The sequence below is a fragment of the Haematobia irritans genome, chromosome 3 (genome assembly GCF_050003625.1).
Source record: "Haematobia irritans isolate KBUSLIRL chromosome 3, ASM5000362v1, whole genome shotgun sequence".
In the NCBI taxonomy this organism is placed as follows: domain Eukaryota; kingdom Metazoa; phylum Arthropoda; class Insecta; order Diptera; family Muscidae; genus Haematobia; species Haematobia irritans.
The window spans coordinates 149425683-149450393 of NC_134399.1; the positions used below are offsets into that span (position 1 = coordinate 149425683).

The 24711-nt window shown below is 27.3% G+C and overlaps 1 protein-coding gene across 1 annotated transcript in view; it reads right to left on the reverse strand.

Annotated features, from left to right (window-relative positions):
* Positions 1 to 24711, reverse strand: part of cac (calcium voltage-gated channel subunit cacophony) — a 289864-nt gene that overhangs the window by 215423 nt on the left and 49730 nt on the right. Inside the window, exons 10-11 of the mRNA XM_075299357.1 lie at positions 9585 to 9782; positions 8889 to 9402 (exon numbers count right to left, since the gene is read on the reverse strand). Coding sequence (XP_075155472.1) covers positions 8889 to 9402; positions 9585 to 9782 — 712 coding nt within the window. The remainder of the gene's footprint in view (positions 1 to 8888; positions 9403 to 9584; positions 9783 to 24711) is intronic.

The following is a 24711-nucleotide window of genomic DNA, read 5'->3' on the forward strand; positions in this document are numbered from 1 at the left end:
AATTTGGCTGCAATGAAGGGGTGATCGCCGAAACTGAGGCCTATTTTGAGGCAAAACCGAAGGAGTACTACCAAAATGGTATCAAAAAATTTGAAGGTCGTTATAATCGTTGTATCGCTCTTGAAGGGAACTATGTTGAATAATAAAAACGAATTTTGACAAAAAAAATGTGTTTTCTTTGTTTTGCCCCCGACATATAAGCCAACCTGTTATTTAGTAGATTGATATAATTTTTTGGCTTGTATTGTCATATTTTGCCGCTTTTAATTATTCCCTGCAATTTCATTCGAGTTCCGATGTCTTCCTATAGGGAAGATGATTCACTAGAGATACCATAAGCAGATGATTCATTGCTAAAACAAAAGGGCATGAACCCGAAAATCTAGATGTCAATATTGTATTAGTCTTGTCAAGCGACGCAAATAGTTTTGAAAATAAGAAAAATATTTACAAAATCGAAAATCAATCACATAGTATTGTTTTTTATTTGCCATATTCCTTACCACGAATACAAATTAGGTAGAGTCTTGGTAATTGTCTTCAATAGTTGCATAGTTTATGAAATATTGGGATTAAAAAAATATCAAAATAATAATTGTATTTCATACTTCAATATCAACAACTTTACAATAAAATTCTTTGTAGTAATTTGATTTTGAATATTAATCAAAGGATTTCAATATCAAAGTGTAAACAATTTCACATAAGAAATTTTTATTCCCAATAATTTTTTGGTAATTGATGTTTATAAGTTTCTACAATTGATGTTGGTTTTTGTTTTGTGAATTTATCTATTAATGATCATGCATCTAATAAATAATCTAATAGAATTATTCTTACTAATGAAAATAGAATGTAAATTCTACTTCAATGTTAGTTAAGTAACTATGTAGTATTTCCCTTGTGGAAGAAAACACAACAAAAAATTCTATTTATAGTGATAAATTGTTGAGTTCTATGATAACACAATGTTGTAACTACAAATGAATTTTTGTTTTTCTTGATTAAGATTGAACAAAATGAATGCTATCTATATAGTTAACGATATATGTGATTATGGATTATTTATAGAGATACATTTGAATTGAACGAGAAACTTTGATTTGAGAACAATTGAACTAAATGTTAGTTTAAATTGCTATACAAAAATTGTTTAACTTTGTTGTTATTTGTTTAACTACTAACAGTACCTGAAACATGGGTCTCTAAAGCTTTCAATCCTAAAAGTTTACTCAATTTACCATAATTACTTACAGTGTTCACCCTTAGGTCTGAAGTAAGTTGATAATACACAGTTTCCTGATCTATGATAAATTGAGGAAACTTTTTAAAGCTTTACACGATTGATACAATTATTGTATACAACATGATTTTCAACTTTTATGTTTTCTTTCTAAGGAATAAGGAATGATTAACGCGCTTACTTATCCTTATGCGAAGGGAAAAAATGGTGAGATTACTAGCATGGGATTGTACACATTAATGGTTCGACGATCTAAACATCGTAGCATGGGTTAAATAAAAGTGATTGTTTTGCTGTCCATGTTGTTGACAATATGGGACAACATGGAATCACTACCCTTTCAAAGTTCATCATTTTCCGTAGAGTAAATGAAAAGCTCTATTTAATACCCGATGTAATGTTATATGGTATTAAGTACAACTTTTCGATGTTAAGGGTATGTATTGTTTTGGCTTCTAAGTGGGGTTGGGTTTGGGCAGGTAATACACTAGTATGTCTATATATATATATTGTTGATAAATACTTGACATATGGGTCTATGATTTAAACGAAGTTTTTCGGGGTTTCTTTTGTATAACTAACGTGAAGGAATGTATACTGGAGTAAATGTAGCTAACTGGATTATGAAAGAAACTTTTTTTGTAATTATATATTGAGTCAAAAGAGTTGATTACTTGTAAATAAATTTTCACATTTTTAAATTTATAATTTACTTGTAGGTATTTCTTTTTTTATTAAAAAAATATATAATTTGTATGATTCACTGAATTTGAAATTTACTTGTAGCTATTTTTTTGTATCAGAACATTTATTAAAAATTTATGAATTTTTTTATGAATTTTAAAATAATCTGATATTTAATTTTAATGGCGTGATTACAATTTTTTCAAGTGATTTGATCTACCAATATATTGCCAAATGTTGAACATTAAATAAACTGTTTTATAGAGCATCGAAATTAGCCATACTTTTTTTTTAGAAAATACTTTTAATTATATACAATATTATATAGTTTAACAAATTGCCTCCGATTAAAATATCTTTTAAGACAACAAAACCAAAAATTACTGTACTTACATCTTAACGAAACTTTAATTAATAATATCTGGATCTCTTAATTTATATAAGGGTAAATAGCAAGTATACTCTATTGGGTCATAGGTACAATACGAAATAAGCATAATTGCTATATGTAGGACATTTTCTTCTAATTTTTCAAATACATACTGGTGTAAAAAAATTGTCGTACCCGCCTGCTCCTAGATGAAAGAATAAATAATCCTAGAAATAATCCTTGGCCCAATATAAAAATCAGACCACACCATAGAATTCTGATACATTCAATCTCTTGCTATATTTTAACAAACTATCAATGAACTACAACTGACTTTAAATTTCGAATACCTCAACCTCTTTTCAAATTACTATTTTTCCATTGGGGAATAATTTTACAGGACCTAAATGTTGCCCTTCCTTGCGAACATCCCTGACTTGGAACATGTTCGTCGTTTCTAAAAAATTAATAAAAATTTTCAAATATATTGTGATTGTATATATACGCACGAAAAAGACTGTTTTTTATATGTTTGGGTGTAAAAATTATATGTTTGGAACTCAAATTTTTAACACAATATTTTTAAGTGCAAGCATATAATATTCATAAATTAGCATAACATATTTGGGACATATTTGTTAATATGTTTGGATGCAAACATATACCAATTTAGAAACAGACTATAAACATATATGTGTTTAGAAAGAGAGACCTAGAGAGTAAGCTGCAAGTAAAAGAATGGGAGTAACCTACTGGCGCCTTAAAAATATATATACACAAAGAAAATTTCATTAAAATTTTTTACTTCCAGTGTAAGCCCAGCGGTGAAACACGATGTGTTTGAACAATACAAACAATATTTTGTTTGGACCAATCCTGAAAATATGCAAAAAAGTTAACGCAAAATTCAAGCCTACTTGTGCCATATAAATTCATTCGATAAACTGTCTATAAATTGTAGGCAAAAATGTCTTAGGGATCAATATATCGAAAATCGAATTTTTCCATAAAAATTTAGAAAAGTCGAAATCGATTATTAGCCAAAAAACATCGATTTTGTATTTTCTTAATTTTTACTATCAAAAATCGAGTTTCAAATTTATTGGTTTCAATTGAATCGAAATGTTTTAATATGTTAGGAAAAACGCACATTTCTTAATTTTTATTTTTAATAGAATTCCATTACCAAGAAGAATACAAATTCTGATTTGATTGAATAAAAAAATCAAATTCGTGGAACTGAATTCTCTGTAATTTTAATTTCCTTTAATTTATTCGGATCTTTCATTATAAGATTAAGTGCGAAATAATGAATCATTAAATCACCAAACATGTTAAAAATTTTTTATTTAACATTTTAAAAATATATTAAACAAATGCGTAGAAAGACAAATATATTTTATAAAACCGAATATTTTATATAATCATTATTTCTATGAAATTCGCTTATGAAAAATATTGATATTCGAAAAAATATGAATATTCGAAGTTTGATTCGTAAAAATAGCCGAAATCGATATTTGATTAAAAGTCAATAATCGAAAAGTCGAAAAATTTATTATTGTTTTGCACTTTAGATCCTTTAAATGTCAACAACTACGGGGTAATTTTCCCCCACCGCATGTCCATCTGCTACCCATACGCACGACTATTCCCTCGTTATTGCAGGTAGAGACATCAAGGTGCTTAAATTAAGATTTCATGACCACCTTCCCGCATTTATGGAATTGTTATTTGAAACTTTATGCCCCGAAATCGAGGGCACATCATTGACAAAAGAATGAATCGATTGGTCTTCACCTTATAGATTAAGTGGGCCAACTCGTCTGGACTACCAGTCTAAGAGTGAACCAATGGAGAAATCTTTAAACGGTGTCCACTCCAAGACACCGCTTTAACTCCAAGACACCGGATCAGCTTGAGTGCAAAATGCTCTCGGTGAGGCAACACCTTGACCTCCTCACCACGCCATCCGCTTCGTCTTCAGAAAAGGCTGGCGGTTTGCCACTGGATGTCTCACCAAGAAACTGGATCAGCATCTGCAGCATGAGTCCAAACTGCTCTTGATGAGGTAACAATGATGGTGTTTTACACTCAATAGGACACCATCTGAGGACCGAGCCGAAACCATCCGTTTTGACTTCAGAAAAACACTTGAAATCAGTTAAGCGCACCTGATTGGTGATGACAGTGGTGAGGGATTAAGGGTGGCATGGGAAGCTGTGCATACAGCAGCAGTTCGGAAGCCAATATCTTCCCACCAGTTCAGCGTTGTGCTGAGTCGAAGACCACTACCTGCCAACGATGAGAGGGACCAGATCGGTGCTATCTTAGCTACGATCTGTCATCTCCAGATACCTGAAAGGTTACCCCAAGCACCTGATCGGTAATGAGAGTGATGATGGATAAGGGCGGCATTGGATGCCGTGCAGCAGCGTACTGCTGCAGCGGTTCAGAAGCCAATATCTTCCTAGCGCTGTATTGGCTGGAATTTTCGCCCAAATTGTGGACATTCGCTTCACATAACGAGCGAATCCAAAAGACCTAACACTTACTTCACTCTGAACTCTCCCCGTAGAGACAGTGTGCTTCCTCAAACTGAATGTAGATGCTTAAATATCTAAAGCCAATGTAATTCTCTTGTGGCAATTTTTTAATATTTGGCACAATTTTATATATGGACATAATATTTCGATATATTAAATTATTCTCCTGGAGTGACCCAGAGCAATTTTTTTTTGATATTTGCAATCCCTTATATCATCGAAGCTATAAGTCCCATCTCCTTTGTCTGATAAAAAATAAATACCTTGAGTAAAAACTGGATAGATATCAACCTTTCCATACACAGAAAAAATCGTACATATCACTAAAATGTTTCCAAATGAAATTTTAAATGAATTTGATTAAAAAAAAATAATTGATTCAATTTATTTCTTAACGAAAAACAAACATCAAACACAAAAATTAATAATAATAATAATAATAACAATAATAATAATAATAATAATAATAATAATAATAATAATAATAATAATAATAATAATAATAATAATAATAATAATAATAATAATAATAATAATAATAATAATAATAATAATAATAATAATAATAATAATAATAATAATAATAATAATAATAATAATAATAATAATAATAATAATAATAATAATAATAATAATAATAATAATAATAATAATAATAATAATAATAATAATAATAATAATAATAATAATAATAATAATAATAATAATAATAATAATAATAATAATAATAATAATAATAATAATAATAATAATAATAATAATAATAATAATAATAATAATAATAATAATAATAATAATAATAATAATAATAATAATAATAATAATAATAATAATAATAATAATAATAATAATAATAATAATAATAATAATAATAATAATAATAATAATAATAATAATAATAATAATAATAATAATAATAATAATAATAATAATAATAATAATAATAATAATAATAATAATAATAATAATAATAATAATAATAATAATAATAATAATAATAATAATAATAATAATAATAATAATAATAATAATAATAATAATAATAATAATAATAATAATAATAATAATAATAATAATAATAATAATAATAATAATAATAATAATAATAATAATAATAATAATAATAATAATAATAATAATAATAATAATAATAATAATAATAATAATAATAATAATAATAATAATAATAATAATAATAATAATAATAATAATAATAATAATAATAATAATAATAATAATAATAATAATAATAATAATAATAATAATAATAATAATAATAATAATAATAATAATAATAATAATAATAATAATAATAATAATAATAATAATAATAATAATAATAATAATAATAATAATAATAATAATAATAATAATAATAATAATAATAATAATAATAATAATAATAATAATAATAATAATAATAATAATAATAATAATAATAATAATAATAATAATAATAATAATAATAATAATAATAATAATAATAATAATAATAATAATAATAATAATAATAATAATAATAATAATAATAATAATAATAATAATAATAATAATAATAATAATAATAATAATAATAATAATAATAATAATAATAATAATAATAATAATAATAATAATAATAATAATAATAATAATAATAATAATAATAATAATAATAATAATAATAATAATAATAATAATAATAATAATAATAATAATAATAATAATAATAATAATAATAATAATAATAATAATAATAATAATAATAATAATAATAATAATAATAATAATAATAATAATAATAATAATAATAATAATAATAATAATAATAATAATAATAATAATAATAATAATAATAATAATAATAATAATAATAATAATAATAATAATAATAATAATAATAATAATAATAATAATAATAATAATAATAATAATAATAATAATAATAATAATAATAATAATAATAATAATAATAATAATAATAATAATAATAATAATAATAATAATAATAATAATAATAATAATAATAATAATAATAATAATAATAATAATAATAATAATAATAATAATAATAATAATAATAATAATAATAATAATAATAATAATAATAATAATAATAATAATAATAATAATAATAATAATAATAATAATAATAATAATAATAATAATAATAATAATAATAATAATAATAATAATAATAATAATAATAATAATAATAATAATAATAATAAATAATTTAATTTTGTACATTACTTTTGTCTACACACAAAAAAAAATCTGATTCAATCACGAAATTAATTGATCCAATTAATTTTTATTTGAAATGTCTCCAATCACAGAAATGATAGTATCAATTAAAAAATTAATTGAAGGTCAATTAAAAAGTTAATTGATCCAATTAAAAAATTAATTGATACTATTATATTTGTGATTGATTTTTATTTCAATTTAAAAAATTTGTTGAATCAATTAAATTTTTAATTGAATATTTTTTAAAATTCAATTAAAATTTTAATTGGAAAAATTTTCGTGAAATTTTGTTGTGTGTATCATTTCTATGATTGTAGAAATTTCATTTAAAAATTAATTGGATCAATTAATTTCATGATTGAAGACAAAAAATATTACCAACATTTTTTGAATTAAAATTTTAATTGATTTAAAAAAAATATTTAATTAAAAATTAAATTGATTCAACAAAGTTTTTAATTGAAACCAAAAATACAATCACAAAAATTAATTGTTTCAATTAATTTTTTAATCTATCATTTTTCTGATTAAAGATATTTCAATTAAAAATTAATTGGATCAATTAATTTTGTGATTGAATATAAAAAATATTTTATTTTTTCTGTGTACTCAATGTTTAGTAGATTTTTTGTGATGGAGATATTATTTCTTTATGGCTTATTAAAAAGTATATATTTTATCTTTTTAATTTTTTAGTTTTGGCCAATAGTATTATGTTATGTTTTTTGATATTCTTCCTTTAGCTAATATGGCCTATCGCATTGATGTAAATAAAAACAAGTTCCCGACGTAATAATAAATCCTTTGAAAATGTCGACATACGTCGGAAAACTTGTAAAAAAAGATCCAGATTATTAACCTGAGTATCGCAAAATAAAGCTGGTAAAATCAATATCCTTAATAGCTACCATTTACCCGTTTAGTATACATTCCTCGAAAAATATAGACTACCCTTCAAATAGCTAAGATATACGGAGATCTTTCTACTTTAAAAAAATCTAGACCCCAATAATATTTTTTGTGGTTTTAAATTTTCGTAAAAAATCTAACGGATATTCTAATTTTAAAAATTTTTTCTAATAAAGTTCACTATATTGAATTTCTTGGAAAATTGTAAAAAAGGAAAGTTTTACTAATTTTTTTTTTATATTTTGAAGTGGAATTAATAGCTTCTAGACTATATCATTGAAAAAGAGAAACTAAACTAAATTATCCTAAACAAATATTTGAGAGCGATATATTTTTTGTTGTTATCTTTTAAAATTGATTTTTTGTTATTAAAAAAAGCGACACCACATTTATAATACGAATAGAATATTAAAAAAAATGTAAAGGGGAAGAAAAACAAAAAAAAGAAAACAAAAACTAAAACTAAAACTAAAAATTGATAACAGTAAAATATCTTTGTTTAATATATATGTTGAAAAAAAAGCTACGGATATTTGTTTGATTTTTAAATATTTTTAAATCAATCTAAACTAATTGTTTTTTTTTTTCTTTTCATATTAAGGGGAATTTTATGGTGGAAGATAAAAGCGATTGATATTGATTTGTAGCAATAATCTCCATTATGTTTAGCTAAGTTTGTTTTTTTTTTTTTTTCAATTCGGTCGATATTGTACAAAGAGAATTTGAAACTAAAAACAAAAAATAAAAATAATAACATAATAAAATAAAATAATATATACGAAAAATCCAAGGAATGGGATTTAAACTGGGGGAGCGGGCAAGGGTTCAAACCAAAGCGAGAGTTATACAGAGAGCAGAGAGAGAGAGAGAAAAAGAGAAAAAATACAAAACAAAAATAAAAACTTACACAGAGTAAATCATTCCTTTTTTAGCGCCACCTTGTGATATAATACCCTGATACATAACTTCATTCCAATCTTCACCGGTTAGAATTTGAAAGACAGTCAATAAGGCTATGGGAAATGTGTTGAAATTTGTCTCGGGGGTTTCCGTACTAAAATTAAATTGCCCGCCAAACAATTGCATGCCAAGTAGGGCAAATATCAGTATGAACAAGAAGAGCAGGAACAACAATGAAATGATGGATCTCATCGAGTTCAATAGCGAAATCACAAGATTTCGCAATGACGACCAGTATTTGGTCACTTTGAATATACGCAGCAAACGTAACGCTCTCAAAACGGATAAACCGAATGAGCCACCCTTAACTTCAGACCATATAACTTCGAAAATCGAACCACTAATGACGACACAATCGAAACGATTAAACGACGATTCGAAATATATCCGGGGGCTCATCGCATACATCTTAATGAACATCTCCGACATGAATAGGCCCAAAAATACAAATTCAGCATAGTCTGTGAAAGAAATAGGAAAGAACAATTTGTTTGGTTTTTTCCGTTTTTTTTTTTTTGTGAGAGAAATAAATAAAAAAGAGACAATAAGAGAAATGGATTAAAAATGTCCTTAGATATTCAAACCTTATTTAGGGGAAAAAAAGTGTAAATATAATTTTTAATTTTTCCAATTTTTAACTTACATAAAAAATCCGATAGATATGGCGGTTGTCCATAATGTTCAACTGCTACACACACTGTATTCAAGAACACCAGAACTATGACAAACCAATAGAACCATTGCTTTTTCACCGTTTTTCGTATCCAATAGCGAAAACTTTTCTCTATACGCCAGAAACCCGTACAGCTTCCTTGAGGTTTTGAACGAGTTTTCAAATAGCCTAGATAAAGGGGGAAAGAATATATATTTTTTTTAATTCAATATCATTAAAAAATTTTTAAATATATATAAGTAAATAAGTTTTTTGGTTTTTTGTTTATACAGCACTAAAGCTAATGATGATTTTCTATACAGTGAAACTTCTCTAAAGTGGACACCCAAGGCCGTCTAAATTTTGGCCACATTTGACAGATGTTCTGTTATGAGAGTTTAATTGTAATGTTCGAATATAGCAAACGTTTTACGACAACTGTCCACTTTTGAGATGTGTTCAGTTTTCAGAGTGTCCACATTTGAGAGGTTTCACTGTATTAATATGGAAATGTCATTATGTTGGCTTCTCTCCTAATCACCAATTAAACTATCTATGGAATATATATGAATGCAGAATTTTGTATTCAATGATGATATTCTTTAAAAAACAGAATGATTAATGGGGTAAATATTCACACGTCGCAATTTGGTATAATATTATGTGGATTAGTAAAATATTTCTAACCAATCACTCTACTAATGGGTTTCTAAAAAAAAAGAGATATATGCATGAATGAAATTCTACTTAAGCTCATGTGTGACCATTTTCCACCTTCGAGTAAAAATCCTGTACTCGCGACCCATAAAATATTAATATATATTATAGCTGATAAGAAGAAAACAAGTATATATGACCTGACCCTCGGCCAGACCGAACCATTATAAATCAAATATAATAGTTTCCTTTGACGTCTTAGTGGGTAACTCGGAAATATATAGAATTTCAGGTGGATTTGTTCACATATACTCTCCCAAGCAGATCGTTTCAAATGCAACGGTCTATGACAGATCGGTTTCAAGTAGCTAAATTGGGAGACGAGTGTATATAAGAATTATATTAAACCCCTTCCGATATAAACCCAATTTGACATATCTCTTTATGGGGGTCGAAAAACCTCTAGATTTTGAATCAAGCAAATCGAATAAAATTACGATGTGTAGAAGCCCAAGATCGGTATAAATGGGGCTATATCAAAATATGATTCGGTAGACACCATATTGGACCTTTTTATGGACCTAAAATACCCATAGATTTCCAATTTTAGTCAAATCTAATAAAAATTTGCCGTTTCTAGAAGCCCAAGAAGTCGAAGCGTTTGTAAGGGGACTATACCAAAACACACGTTATTTGGCACACATATTTCGATAGGAGTACCTCCCCTTTGTCCAACTTTTTTTAAAGTACTGCGTCTAGACAAAGAACGGTCACTTTATTTTTCGGTATTTTGTCGAAAAGGGAGACCTTCCCTTTGCCCGACTTTTTTTTAAAGTACAGTGAAAACAAAACTAAAGTCCTCCGACTGAAATTTAACGGAAAAACTGCGTGAGGTTATAAAATTTATATCAGGTTCCTGATTTTTTAATATTTGGTCGGGGAAAAATTAAAGAACATAGCGAGACATCGGCTTCTCCTTAAGTACATACAGAGAAACAATTAAACTTTTCCAATTTATTTGAAATTTACAAAGTACGTGGGGAGAAATTAATATTGGATACCTGATTTTGTGGTATTTGGTCGGGAATTTGGTCGGGAAGAGGCCGTTCCTTGCCCTGTTTTTCAAAAATAAATTAATTTGCTTCAGATTTTCTGGGACGTCTACACAAGATACTCTACATCACTTTTCGAAATTTGGTCGTGAAGGGGGGACATCCTCTAAAACCGAAAAACTAAAATTCTCAAGTTATCTTGAAATTTAAAAAGGCCGTAGCAAATGCAAAATTTAACCGATTTCTCCGATTTACTTGAAGTTTACAGGGAACGTGGGAGGATATCATTAAATGAATACATCATTTTTCGATATCTGGTTAGAAACGGGAAATAGTGAAATATACTTTGTCGATCTACTTGAAATTTATAGGGACCCTTGGGTAGTTTGTGAATATAATATAGGGTACGTGTGAAGAAAAGGTTTTTCCGATGAGTGAGATTTATTTTTCTGATGGTCACTACCGTTAGATTTATCTTTAATTGGTTTGAATCGGCATATAACAGGTTGGCTGATAAGTCCCCAGTCTGACACATAGGTTAGGTTAGGTATGTGGAAGCCCGATGTATCAGGCTCACTTAGACTATTCAGTCCATTGTGATACCACAGTGGTGAACTTCTCTCTTATCACTGAGTGCTGCCCGATTCCATGTTAAGCTCAATGACAAGGGACCTCCTTTTTATAGCCGAGTCCGAACGGCGTTCCACCTTGCAGTGAAACCACTTAGAGAAGTTTTGAAACCCTCAGAAATGTCACCAGCATTACTGAGGTGGGATAATCCACCGCTGGAAAACTTTTTGGTGTTCGGTCGTAGCAGGAATCGAACCCACGACCTTGTGTATGCAAGGCGGGCATGCTAACCATTGCACCACGGTGGCTCCCCCGGTCTGATTTTGAATGACCGTAAAATGAAGATGATCGAGATAGCAGAGGCCTTAAAAATATCAAAGGAGCGTGTTGGTCATATCATTCATCAATATTTGGATATGCGGAAGCTCTGTGCAAAATGGGTGCCGCGCGAGCTTACATTTGACCAAAAACAAAAACGTGTTGATGATTCTGAGCGGTGTTTGCAGCTGTTAACTAGTAATACACCAGAGTTTTTCCGTCGATATGTGACAATGGATGAAACATGGCTCCAGACAGCGACCGGTGAACCGTGGAAAGCCTCAAAAGTCCGCTGGCAAAGTAATGACCTCTATTTTTTGGGATGCGCATGGAATAATTTTTATCGATTATCTTGAGAAGGGAAAAACCATCAACAGTGACTATTATATGGCGTTATTGGAGCGTTTGAAGGTCGAAATCGCGACAACACGGCCCCATATGAAGTAAAAAAAGTGTTGTTCCACCAAGACAACGCACCGTGCCACAAGTCATTGAGAACGTTGGCAAAAATTCATGAATTGGGCTTCGAATTGCTTCCCCACCCACCGTATTCTCCAGATCTGGCCCCCAGTGACTTTTTCTTGTTCTCAGACCTCAAAAGGATGCTCGCAGGGAAAAAATTTGGCTGCAATGAAGAGGTGATCGCCAAAAATGAGGCCTATTTTGAGGCAAAACCGAAGGAGTACTACCAAAATGGTATCAAAAAATTGGAAGGTCGTTATAATCGTTGTATCGCTCTTGAAGGGAACTATGTTGAATAATAAAAACGAATTTTGACAAAAAAAATGTGTTTTTCTTTGTTAGACCGGGGACTTATCAGCCAACCGTTACGTGAATAAAGCATATTCGTCCAATACCACCATTTCATGTCATGCACATAACTCTTTTTCTATATCCTGTATGTATGTATATATTTAATATGTTTTTGAATTTTTGGAAAGGATTCTGATTATAGCTGTAATCGATATGTGTCTGTATTGATACGAATACGATAGCAGATGATATTTCGAAACATCTTACGTAGGCAGACATTGTGCGAATTGTGGCAGTTTAAAAAAGATTCAATTATATTATATATTCAATAGAATTTTACAAAATTTAAAACTTATATTTCAATTAAAGATATTTAAAATTTTTTTAGTAAAATTTAAAGGCTTTGTGATATCATGAAAAAGGTTTTCATTATATTTCTATGTATTGGTCATGACAATGGATGAAACTTAATGTAATGAAATTCTTTTTTACAAAATTTATTTTAAATTCTAATTTAATGATTTTTATTTTAATGAGTGTGGTTTTTATATAATAATAATAATATTCCTAAATAGCAGTAATGTTCAGATTATGTTTAAATTTCATTTTAAAGCTGCCTATGTTTCTAGCGTTTATAACATATATAGCGTTTTACTTCTTCTATAATATATTGCTAGTACCCTCTTTACATTATCAATTTAATAAATAAAATAAAGAAAAATAAATATAATATAAAAAAAAATATTTTTAAATTAAGGTCGATTAAAAAAAGTTTTCATATTATTTATTCAGTTTTATATTGTTGAATATTTTTGCATTTTTGATATACTTGTTTATTTTTGTTTTATTGCTAAAGACCGGTTGTAAAGTACTCTTGATTATTGTTTTCTAATTTAATAAATTTACACTTTTTCGCATTACATCTATTTGTATTTCAATCGGGTATGTTCTGGATTTCCCTACAAATAGATTTCACCTTCCACTTTAATTTCCCCCAAAAATTTTTGGTTGTTTTTGGTTTCCCGTGAAACAAGATTGCTTGCCGAAAAATGAAAGTCTTCAAATCATATGATTTGCAGAGGAAAATGTAAACATATGTAATCGCATATGTGGTACAATTCGTTTATTTCTAAGTTTGTGGCAAAATGTGAAGGAAATACGAAGAAACTCATCTAAAGAAAAACTACTAAATTTGTAAAATATTTATAAAAATCATGAAATCGATCTTACATTTTTGGCCAATTATCTTTTGTTTACTATTTAAGAGTTCAGAGCCAAGCTCCAAATTTGAGGAACTACGACCGTACACAAAACATTTAACGACTTTTTATGCTAGGCTAAGAAGTTTGCGAACTGCCCTCGTACAAAAAAAAAAAAATATATTGATATTCGCACTAAAATCTATTGCAAGAGTAATTTAAGAATTTTCATCGTCTGAAAAATCCAAAATTGCGGATTATTTTGCATTTTATGCTTCTATGAATAAATAAAAACAAATAATTTTGTGAAGCATACATCTTTTTCCCGACGACAACGAATCTTAACGCAGTTTATTATAAATGACTGACTCTTGCGTGCGACGCTTTGCAGAAGTTAAGTTTACACTAATTTGTCTTATCTGGGTCAAAATTGTGTGTTCGAGAATGAAAATTCCATAAATGAGATTTGTATCCTATTTTTTATTTTATTGGTCCCACATTTGAAGCTACAAAGTTCCCTAAATTTTTTTCTTATTTTAAAGAAGCCGCATCTTTGGCTATTTGGAATCTATACAAATATCTTTAAGGGAATGTCAACATGTTGGAATCCAAGTAAACTTTTTTGGAGTAAACATTATTTTAATTGGTTATATGAGAGACAATATTTACATTGGAATATGTAAGCATTTACACGCTTGCTCACTATGGGGGAGTAATTGCATAGTGTGTTCGAATAGGATTAAGTATTGCTACAATTTTTAATAGCTGCAAATATCTATGCCCCCAAGATTATGAATGATAACATTTGTGGTTTATTTGTATTTTCATATTTAGTCATGAAAAGTGTTGGAGTTAGTAATAAATAATTATAATTGTAAATAAAATCTAATACCTCATTCCATTAGGCTCGAAATCTATTAAAAATGGATTTGAAATCCCTTATTTATAAGTCAAATGACAGTTGAAATCTAGTTAAAGTGGATTTTGGAGGTGTAATGCAAGTGAGGTATTAGATCTCAAAAAAAGATATATATTAGCCTATTTTCGTTTGATACTGAATAAGTATTTTTATGAGCCACCCATATCATGATGGATGAATTTAACGTTTGGTTTCATTTATTCACTATAGCCTTTTAGGGCTTTGTCGGCCGTGAATCGTTCCAAAGGTGGCCAAGTATAAAGCAATCACGTTTGAATTCTATCACGAATAATTTTATTTCTGAATATCGTAGAGCAAAATATTCTCGTAAGTTTGTAAAATTATAATGGAAATGATATCAACCTTAAATTGGTTGCAATAGGAGATATGGACAAAAGAAGTTTTTCATATAAAAATTTCAATTTTTTAGGTTTTGGGTGGATTTTTCTACTTTTTGGGAGTGGTCACGAATTATCGTCATTTTCGCTCTAGGACGCATATTTAAGGAGATATGGGCAAAAGAAGTTTTTCATATAAAAATTTCATTTTTTTAGGTTTTGGGTGGATTTTTGAACTTTTTGGGAATGGTCACGAATTATCGTCCTTTTCGCTCTAGGACGCTTAGTTTAGGAGATATGGATAAAAGAAGTTTTTCAAATAAAACTTTCAATTTTTTTAGGTTTTGGGTAGGTTTTTCAACTTTTTGGGGGTGGTTTAGAAGATATGGGCAAAAGAAGATTTTCATATAAAAATTTAAATTTTTTTTAGGTTTTGGGTGGATTTTTCAACTTTTTGGGGGTGGTCACGAATTATCGTCATTTTTGCTCTAGTACGCATATTTAAGAAGATATGTCCATTTATCATATCATTGCTTCTATAGGAGAGTCACCGTTTATATGAACCAATTTTTGCATTAGAAGGTACATCGGACATCACGTACAAAATTTCAACCAGATGTGATGAAATTTGCCCCTGCGAAAGTCACAACTGGGGATCAGTTTATATGGGGGGATATATATAGTTATAGACTGCTAACAACCAATTTTTACATATATGTTAGAAGACATATACAAATATACTAAAATCGGATGAAATTTGATCTTCCAGGAGGTCAAATCTGGGGATTGGTTAATTTGGGGGTTACAGATAATTATGGCTCGATATGGCCTATTTGCAATACCATCACGGTTGCCATCGATCCAACAATAATCAACCAAAATTTGAAGAAAATGCTACAAAAACAAATCTTATTTTGCTCAATTTTATTTCTATAGAAAATTTTGTCAAAATTGTATTTCTCTAGATTTTTTTTGTCAAAATTTTATTTTTATAGAAAATTTTATGAATATTTTATTTTTATACAAAATTGTGTAAAAATTTTATTTCTACAGTAAATTTTATTTCTATAGAAAATTTGGTCAAAATTTTATTTTTCTAGAAAATTTTGTCAAAATTTTATTTTTGTCAAAATTTTATTTTTGTCAAAATTTTATTTTTATAGAAAATTTTGTAAGTATTTTATTTCTATAGGTAATTTGTTTAAATATTATTTCTATAGAAAATTTTTGTTAAAATTTATTTCCATAGATAATTTTGTCCACATTGTATTTCTATAGATTTTTTTTTTCAAAATTTTATTTCTATAGGAATTTTTTTTCAATATTTTATTTCTATAATTTTTTCTTCAAAATTGTAAAGGGTGATTCTTTTGAGGTTAGGATTTTCATGCATTAGTATTTGACAGATCACGTGGGATTTCAGACATGGTGTCAAAGAGAAAGATGCTCAGTATGCTTTGACATTTCATCATGAATAGACTTACTAACGAGCAACGCTTGCAAATCATTGAATTTTATTACCAAAATCAGTGGCAGAAAATCCGCTTTTTTATCGACAAATTTTGTTCAGCGATGAGGCTCATTTCTGGTTGAATGGCTACGTAAATAAGCAAAATTGCCGCATTTGGAGTGAAGAGCAACCAGAAGCCGTTCAAGAACTGCCCATGCATCCCGAAAAATGCACTGTTTGGTGTGGTTTGTACGCTGGTGGAATCATTGGACCGTATTTTTTCAAAGATGCTGTTGGACGCAACGTTACGGTGAATGGCGATCGCTATCGTTCGATGCTAACAAACTTTTTGTTGCCAAAAATGGAAGAACTGAACTTGGTTGACATGTGGTTTCAACAAGATGGCGCTACATGCCACACAACTCGCGATTCTATGGCCATTTTGAGGGAAAACTTCGGAGAACAATTCATCTCAAGAAATGGACCGGTAAGTTGGCCACCAAGATCATGCGATTTGACGCCTTTAGACTATTTTTTGTGGGGCTACGTCAAGTCTAAAGTCTACAGAAATAAGCCAGCAACTATTCCAGCTTTGGAAGACAACATTTCCGAAGAAATTCGGGCTATTCCGGCCGAAATGCTCGAAAAAGTTGCCCAAAATTGGACTTTCCGAATGGACCACCTAAGACGCAGCCGCGGTCAACATTTAAATGAAATTATCTTCAAGAAGTAAATGTCATGGACCAATCTAACGTTTCAAATAAAGAACCGATGAGATTTTGCAAATTTTATGCGTTTTTTTTTTAAAAAAAGTTATCAAGCTCTTAACAAATCACCCTTTATATATAGACAATTTTGTCAACATTTTATTTCTATCAAAAATTTTGTCAAAAATTTATTTCTATCGAAAATTATGTCAAAGTTTTATTTCTATAGAAAATTTGGTTAAAAGTTTTATTTCTGTAGAAAATTTGGTTAAAATTTTATTTTTACAGGTGATTTGTTAAAATGGTGTTTCTACAGAAAATTTTGTTAAAATTTTATTCCTATGGAAAATTTTGTTAAAATTGTAATTCTATAGAAAATTTTGTCAAAATTTTATTTCAGTAGAAAATTTTGTCATAATTTATTTCCACAGATAATGTTGTCCAAAATATTATTTGTATAGATTTTTTTTAAATAATATTTTTATTTTTCAAAATTTTATTTCTATAGAAAAATTTGTCATAATTATATTTCTATCGAATATCAAATTTTAATTCTATAGAAAATTTTGCCAAAATTTTATTTCTATCAAAATTTTATTTTTATCGAAAATTTTGTCAAAATTTTATTTCTATAGAAAATTTGGTTAAAATTTTATTTCTGTATAAAATTTGGTCAAAATTTTATGTCTATGGAAAATTTCGTTAAAATTTTGTGTCTACAGAAAATTTTGTTAAAATTTTATGTCTACGGAAAATTTTATTTCTATAGAAAATTTTGTCAAAATGTATTTCCATAGATAATTTTGTCCAAATCGTATTTTTATAGATTTGTTTTTTTTTTTTTCAACATTTTATTTCTATCTAAAATTGATTTCTATCGAAAATGTTGTCAAAGTTTTATTTCTATAGAAAATTTGGTTAATAGTTTATTTCTACAGGTGATTTGTTAAAATGTTATTTCTACAGAAAATTTTGATAAAATTTTATTTCTATGGACAATTTTGTTAGAATTGTATTCCTATAGAAAATTTTGTCAACATGGTATTTCTGTAGAAAATTTTGTCAAAATTTATTTCCATAGATAATTTGGTCCAAACTGTATTTGTATAGAATTTTTTTCAATTTTTTTTTATATAGAAAATTTTTCAAAATTTTATTTTTATAGTATTTTTTTCAAAATTTTATTTTTATAGAAAAATTTGTCAAAATTATATTACTATCGGAAATTTTATCAAAATTTTATTTCTATCGAAAATTTATCAGATTTTTATTTCTATCGAAAATTTTGTCAGAATTTTTTTTCTATTAAAAATTTTGTCAAAAAATTTATTTCTCAAAGAAAATTTTGTCATATGTTTATTTCTATAGAAAATTTTGTAAAATTTTATTTCAATCGAAAATTATGTCAAAGTTTTATTCCTATAGAAAATTAGGTGAAAATGTTATTTCTGTAGAAAATTTGGTTAAAATTTTATTTCTATAGGTAATTTGTTAAAATATTATTTCTATCGAAAATTTTGTTAAAATGTTATGTCTATGGAAAATTTTGTTAAAATTTTATTTTTATGGAAAATTTTGTAAAAATTTATTTCCATAGATAATTTTGTCCAAATTGTATTTCTATAGATTTTTTTTCAAAATTGTATTTCTATAGAAAATTTTTTTTTCAATATTTTATTTCTATAATTTTTTCTTCAAAATTTTATTTCTATCAAAAATTTACTTCTATCGAAAATTATGTCAAAGTTTTATTTCTTTAGAAAATTTGGTTAAAATTTTATTTCTGTAGAAAATTTGGTTAAAATTTTATTTTTACACGGGATTCGTAAAAATGGCATTTCAAAAGAAAATTTTGTTAAAATTTTATTTCTATGGAAAATTTTGTTAAAATTTTATTTCTATATAAAATTTGGCAAAATTTTATTTCATTAGAAAATTTTGTCAAAATTTATTTCCACAGATAATGTTGTCTAAATTGTATTTGAATAGATTTTTTTTCAAAATTTTATTTGTATAGAAAAATTTGTCAAAATTATATTTCTATCGAAAATTTTGGTTAAAATTTTATTTCTGTAGAAAATTTGGTTAAAATTTTATTTTTACACGTGATTCGTAAAAATTTTATTTCTACAGAAAATTTTGTTAAAATTTTATTTCTATGGAAAATTTTGTTAAAATTGTATTTCTAAAGAAAATTTTGTCAAAATTTTATTTCAGTAGAAACTTTTGTCAAAACTTAGTTCCACAGATAATGTTGTCTAAATTGTACTTGAATAGATTTTTTTCAAAATTTTATTTGTATAGAAAAATTTGTCAAAATTATATTTCTATCGAAAATTTTATTAAAATTTTATTTCTAAATTTTCATTTCAATACTTATTTAATTTAATTTAATTTAATTTAATTCATTTTCATATGTAACTAAGCCTTACAAAGGCCTTATACAGTTACTTAAATCAACATTTTAAATACTACTCAAAACAATTCTCTTATTTCTAACATTAATATACTAACAATAATACATCAACAGGATTTTCTATCAAAATTTTTTTCAAAATTTTATTTTTATCGAAAATTTTGTTAAGTATTATTTCTATAGAAAATTTGGTCAACATTTTTTTTTCTGTACAAAATTATGTCAAAATTTTATTTCTATAAGTAATTTGTTAAAATGTTATTTCTATAGAAAATTTTGTTAAAATTTTATTTCTATAGAAAATTTTGTCAAAATTTTATTTCTGTAGAGAATTTTGTTAAAATTGTATTTCTATAGAAAATGTTGTTAAAGTTGTATTTTTATAGAAAATTTTGTCAAAATTTTATTTCTATAGAAAATTATGTCAAAATGTTATTTCTATAAAAAATTATGTTAAAATTTTATTTCTATGGATAATTTTGTTAAAATTTTATTTCTAGAGAAAATGTTGTCAAAATTATATTCTGTATAAAATTTGTGAAGTTCCTCTTCGTTGGAGTTGAATATTTTGGAAAGTCTTCCAAAACATATACACATCTACCAATCTACCAAACAGTAAACAATCTACCATTTTTAGTAGAATTCTACCAACTGTGGCAACCGTAAATGCCATCAGACTAACATCAGTAACTGCTTTTTGTGTTTCAAGTTTCAAACCGATAGCTTGTTTCGTTCGGAAGTTGGCGGGATTTCAACAAACAGACGGACAGTCATAGTAAGATCGACCCAGATTTTCACCAGGATCAAGAAGAGGGGTCTGAGACACATATTTCGATGCGTTATAAACACAATGACAAAGTTACTCTGTCCCCATCGTATGGTGAAGTGTACAGAAAAATCAAATTTCAGATTTAATTTACTCTTTAGGATTTTATTACAAGAACGGGAACCAGTTTTAACATACATATCATAGTATATATGTCGGATAAAGGACTATTGTGTTTTCGTTTAGTCCATCGGGGTTTAGCTATACAATACCAAAAGAAAAATGAGCCTAATATTTAAATAATTACGAATTGTATACTAAGATTTTTTTTAACAAAAGTTTCTAATATTTACTCATTATTTCAATATATGTACATATTATCCAACACTTTTCATAACTAAACTTTTTTTACACTAAACTAATTTTATTGTGCTTATTTTATTTTACTCATATAAATGTGACTGCAAATGTTCAAATTGGTTTTGTTTTTCAAACAATTTTGATCTAATTCTAAATTAAAACATATGTGAATTGTGTATTTGCAATATTATATGATAGATATATACTTTTTGTTTAGCGATAATCGAAAAATTGGAAAATTGATTTTGATAAAATCAAAAATTTACTTACATAATTTCAATAAAAAAGATTCGTTGTTTTATTTTTATTTTTTCGACAAAGAAATTAAAAGAAATTATAGAGTATTAATTTCAGTTGTATGATTTTTGAAGTTAACACTTTTTTTGTTGTAAGTTTTAGAAGTGAAAACAACTGGGTTTTTTGAACAACACATTGAAAAGTTATCGAACGAAAATAACGAACAAAGAAACAAAAACATTTACAGGAAAAATTGAACAAGAAAATAGTTTTAAAATAAAACTTAGTAGAAGAAATCGTCGTGTAGTTTTTTTTTTTAATGTTAAAACAGAAAATTTGAAGTAAAGAGTATAGAAAGAGGGAAGAACTATACAAACATCAAAACAATAACAACGGCCAAAGATAATTAATACTATGTATTTTTCTTTTTGTTTTTTTTTTTTAGTTTTTGTTTTAAATTAAACAATTTTCCTAATCTATTTTTTTTTTCTTTGTAAGAATTTTTTTATATAACAATTTTGTTTATATATTTCTTGGAAACATTTCTTTTCTAATACATTTGGTTATAACAAAAACAAAAATAACATCGAAAACAGAAGCAAGCGATATACTTGAATTGAAAGTGAAATATTTGTAAACTTTAAAATATTAATAATTAGGAAAAGAAATTTTGTAAAAGGTTTTAACTCCAAATACAATTAATTTAAATTTATCACACATAAATTACTTTTGTCCCTTTTCTTAAATTTGATAACGGTAAGGAATTTCTATCACGCTAATCTTCAATAGATATATTAAGTGAAATCAACAGGTGGAAATACATCAATAACTTGTACAGGATCGTATACCTTTGTACCGCAACTATCCCTGAAGTATAAAACCTAACGAAGAGGTGGATGAAATATTTCGAGCATAACAATGATTCCTCTTGAGTGAAAACCCTAAGAATCATAATGTCTAGGTGCCCAAGAAACAATTGGTGACGAACAATAACCCATTGGTGATTGACAATACAAACATACAATAAACTAAAAACGGCACCTAGCGTCAATGCTTTCTGGAAGCAACAGCAAAAAAATCGCCTATAAAATAGTCATAAGCCATTGGACTTGAATTTGAAAACTGGATATGGCTTCAAGAAATATTTCAAGTATTTTAAGACACCAATCCAATGATCAGTCTTGCGATTCATATAGAGACTTGGTGCAGGAATACGCTACTAAAGATGAGAATGAGTTCTAGAAACATAGACATATGTATATTGTGACTGCCACAGAGAAATGGTTGGTTGGAATTCGATGACGATAATAAAACTATAATTGATACCAATCATATCTAGTTGTATGGACCATGTATAAGTTACTTCTGTTTTCTGAAGGTTGGCATAACCAATAAAATATCATTACAAATTCAAAATTCAATTTCTATTGAATTTTTTTTTCAAAATTTTATTTATATCGAAGATTTTATCAAAATTGTATTTCTATAGAAATTTTTTGCAAAATGTTATTTCTATAGAAAATTTTTGCAACATTTTAGTTTTATAGATTATTTTCTCAAAAACTTATTTCCATAGAAAATTTTGTCAAAATTTCATTTCTATAGAAATTTTTTTCAAAATTTTATTTCTATGCAATTTTTTTTACTTTTACTTCTATAGAAAATTTATATTTCTATCGATAATTTTGTCAAAATTTTATTTCTATCAAAATGTTTGCAAAATTTTATTAACATAGAATATTTTTCAAAAATTTATTTCTATAGAATATTTCTCAAAAAAATTATTTCCATAGAAAATTTTGCCAAAATTATATTTCTATAGCAAACTTTTGGAAAATTTTCTTTCTATGGAATATTTTTTTTTTAATTTTATTTATACTTGGTAGAACTCTACCAAAAATTGTAGATTTTTTAATCTTTGGTAGATTGGTAGAATTCTTGATGTTTTGGAGAGGAACATTTTGCGAAATATACCAAAACATCAAAAAATCTACCTATCTGCCAAACATTAAAAAATCTACCATTTTTGGTGGATTTCTACCGTGGCAACCATGGTAACACCCCGCTATTGCTTTTTGCAGGAGTACAAATTAGAGGTGTGCACGTGAGTAATATTTTACTCACGCTCACGTACACTCACGACGGAGAAATCTTATTCACGCACACTCAAGCACGATATTTTTTGGTAGGACTCACGCTCACGCACGCTCACAAAAAGAAAATTTGTACTCACGCACGAAAATTTTTTAAATGTCGTGACTCACGAAAAATATCATGACTCACGAAAAGTGTCGTGACACACGAGAAGCCTCGTGACTCATGAATAATTTTATGAGTAATTTACCTATAGAACCTGACTGAAAATATGAGTATGATTAAAATCTAAAATTATAAATGAATTGAATTATCACTAAAATGATAAATGAATTGAACTCGTAAGCATTTTATGTTCGTAGGCGGGATTATTTTCGTGAGCGTGTTTTTCTGAAATTCGCACACTCACGCACACTCACGAAGATATTATTTTCGTGACTCACGCTCACGCACGAAATTTGGTTGGTTAACCACGCACACTCACGCCGTTATGATCAGCGTGAGTCACGAATATTTTCGTGAGTCACGACAATTTCGTGTCACGTGCACACCTCTAGTACAAATTAGTATCTATATTATTTATTGAATTTCTATTATTTCTCATCTTGTTTTCATTTCAGTTTCATCTCACAACCCGGAAAAGAGTAGCCGGTGAATACATTTTTATTTTCTGTTAACAGGTTGGCTGATAAGTCCCCGGTCTGACACATAGATGGCATCGCTAGTATTAAATGCACATTATTTTTATACAGTACCAACCTTCAAACGATTCATGTCAAAATTTGACGTCTGTAAGTCAATTAGTTTGTGAGATAGAGCGTCTTTTGTGAAGCAACTTTTGTTATTGTGAAAAAATGGAAAAAAGGAATTTCGTGTTTTGATGAAATACTGTTTTCTGAAGGGAAAAAATACAGTGGAAGCAAAAACTTGGATTGATAATGTTTCTGGACTCTGTCCCAGGGAAATCAACAATAATTGATTGGTATGCAAAATTCAAGTGTGGTGAAATGAGCACGGAGGACGGTGAACACAGTGGACGCCCGAAAGAGGTGGTTACCGATGAAAACATAAAAAAAAAATCCACAAAATGATGGCTCCATCACTACACTCCTGAGTCCAATCGACAGTCGGCTGAGTGGACAGCGACCGGTGAACCGTCTCCGCAGCGTGGAAAGACTCAAAATCCGCTGGCAAAGTAATGGCCTCTGTTTTTTTTGGGATGCGCATGGAATAATTTTTATCGATTATATTGAGAAGGGAAAAATCATCAACAGTGACTATT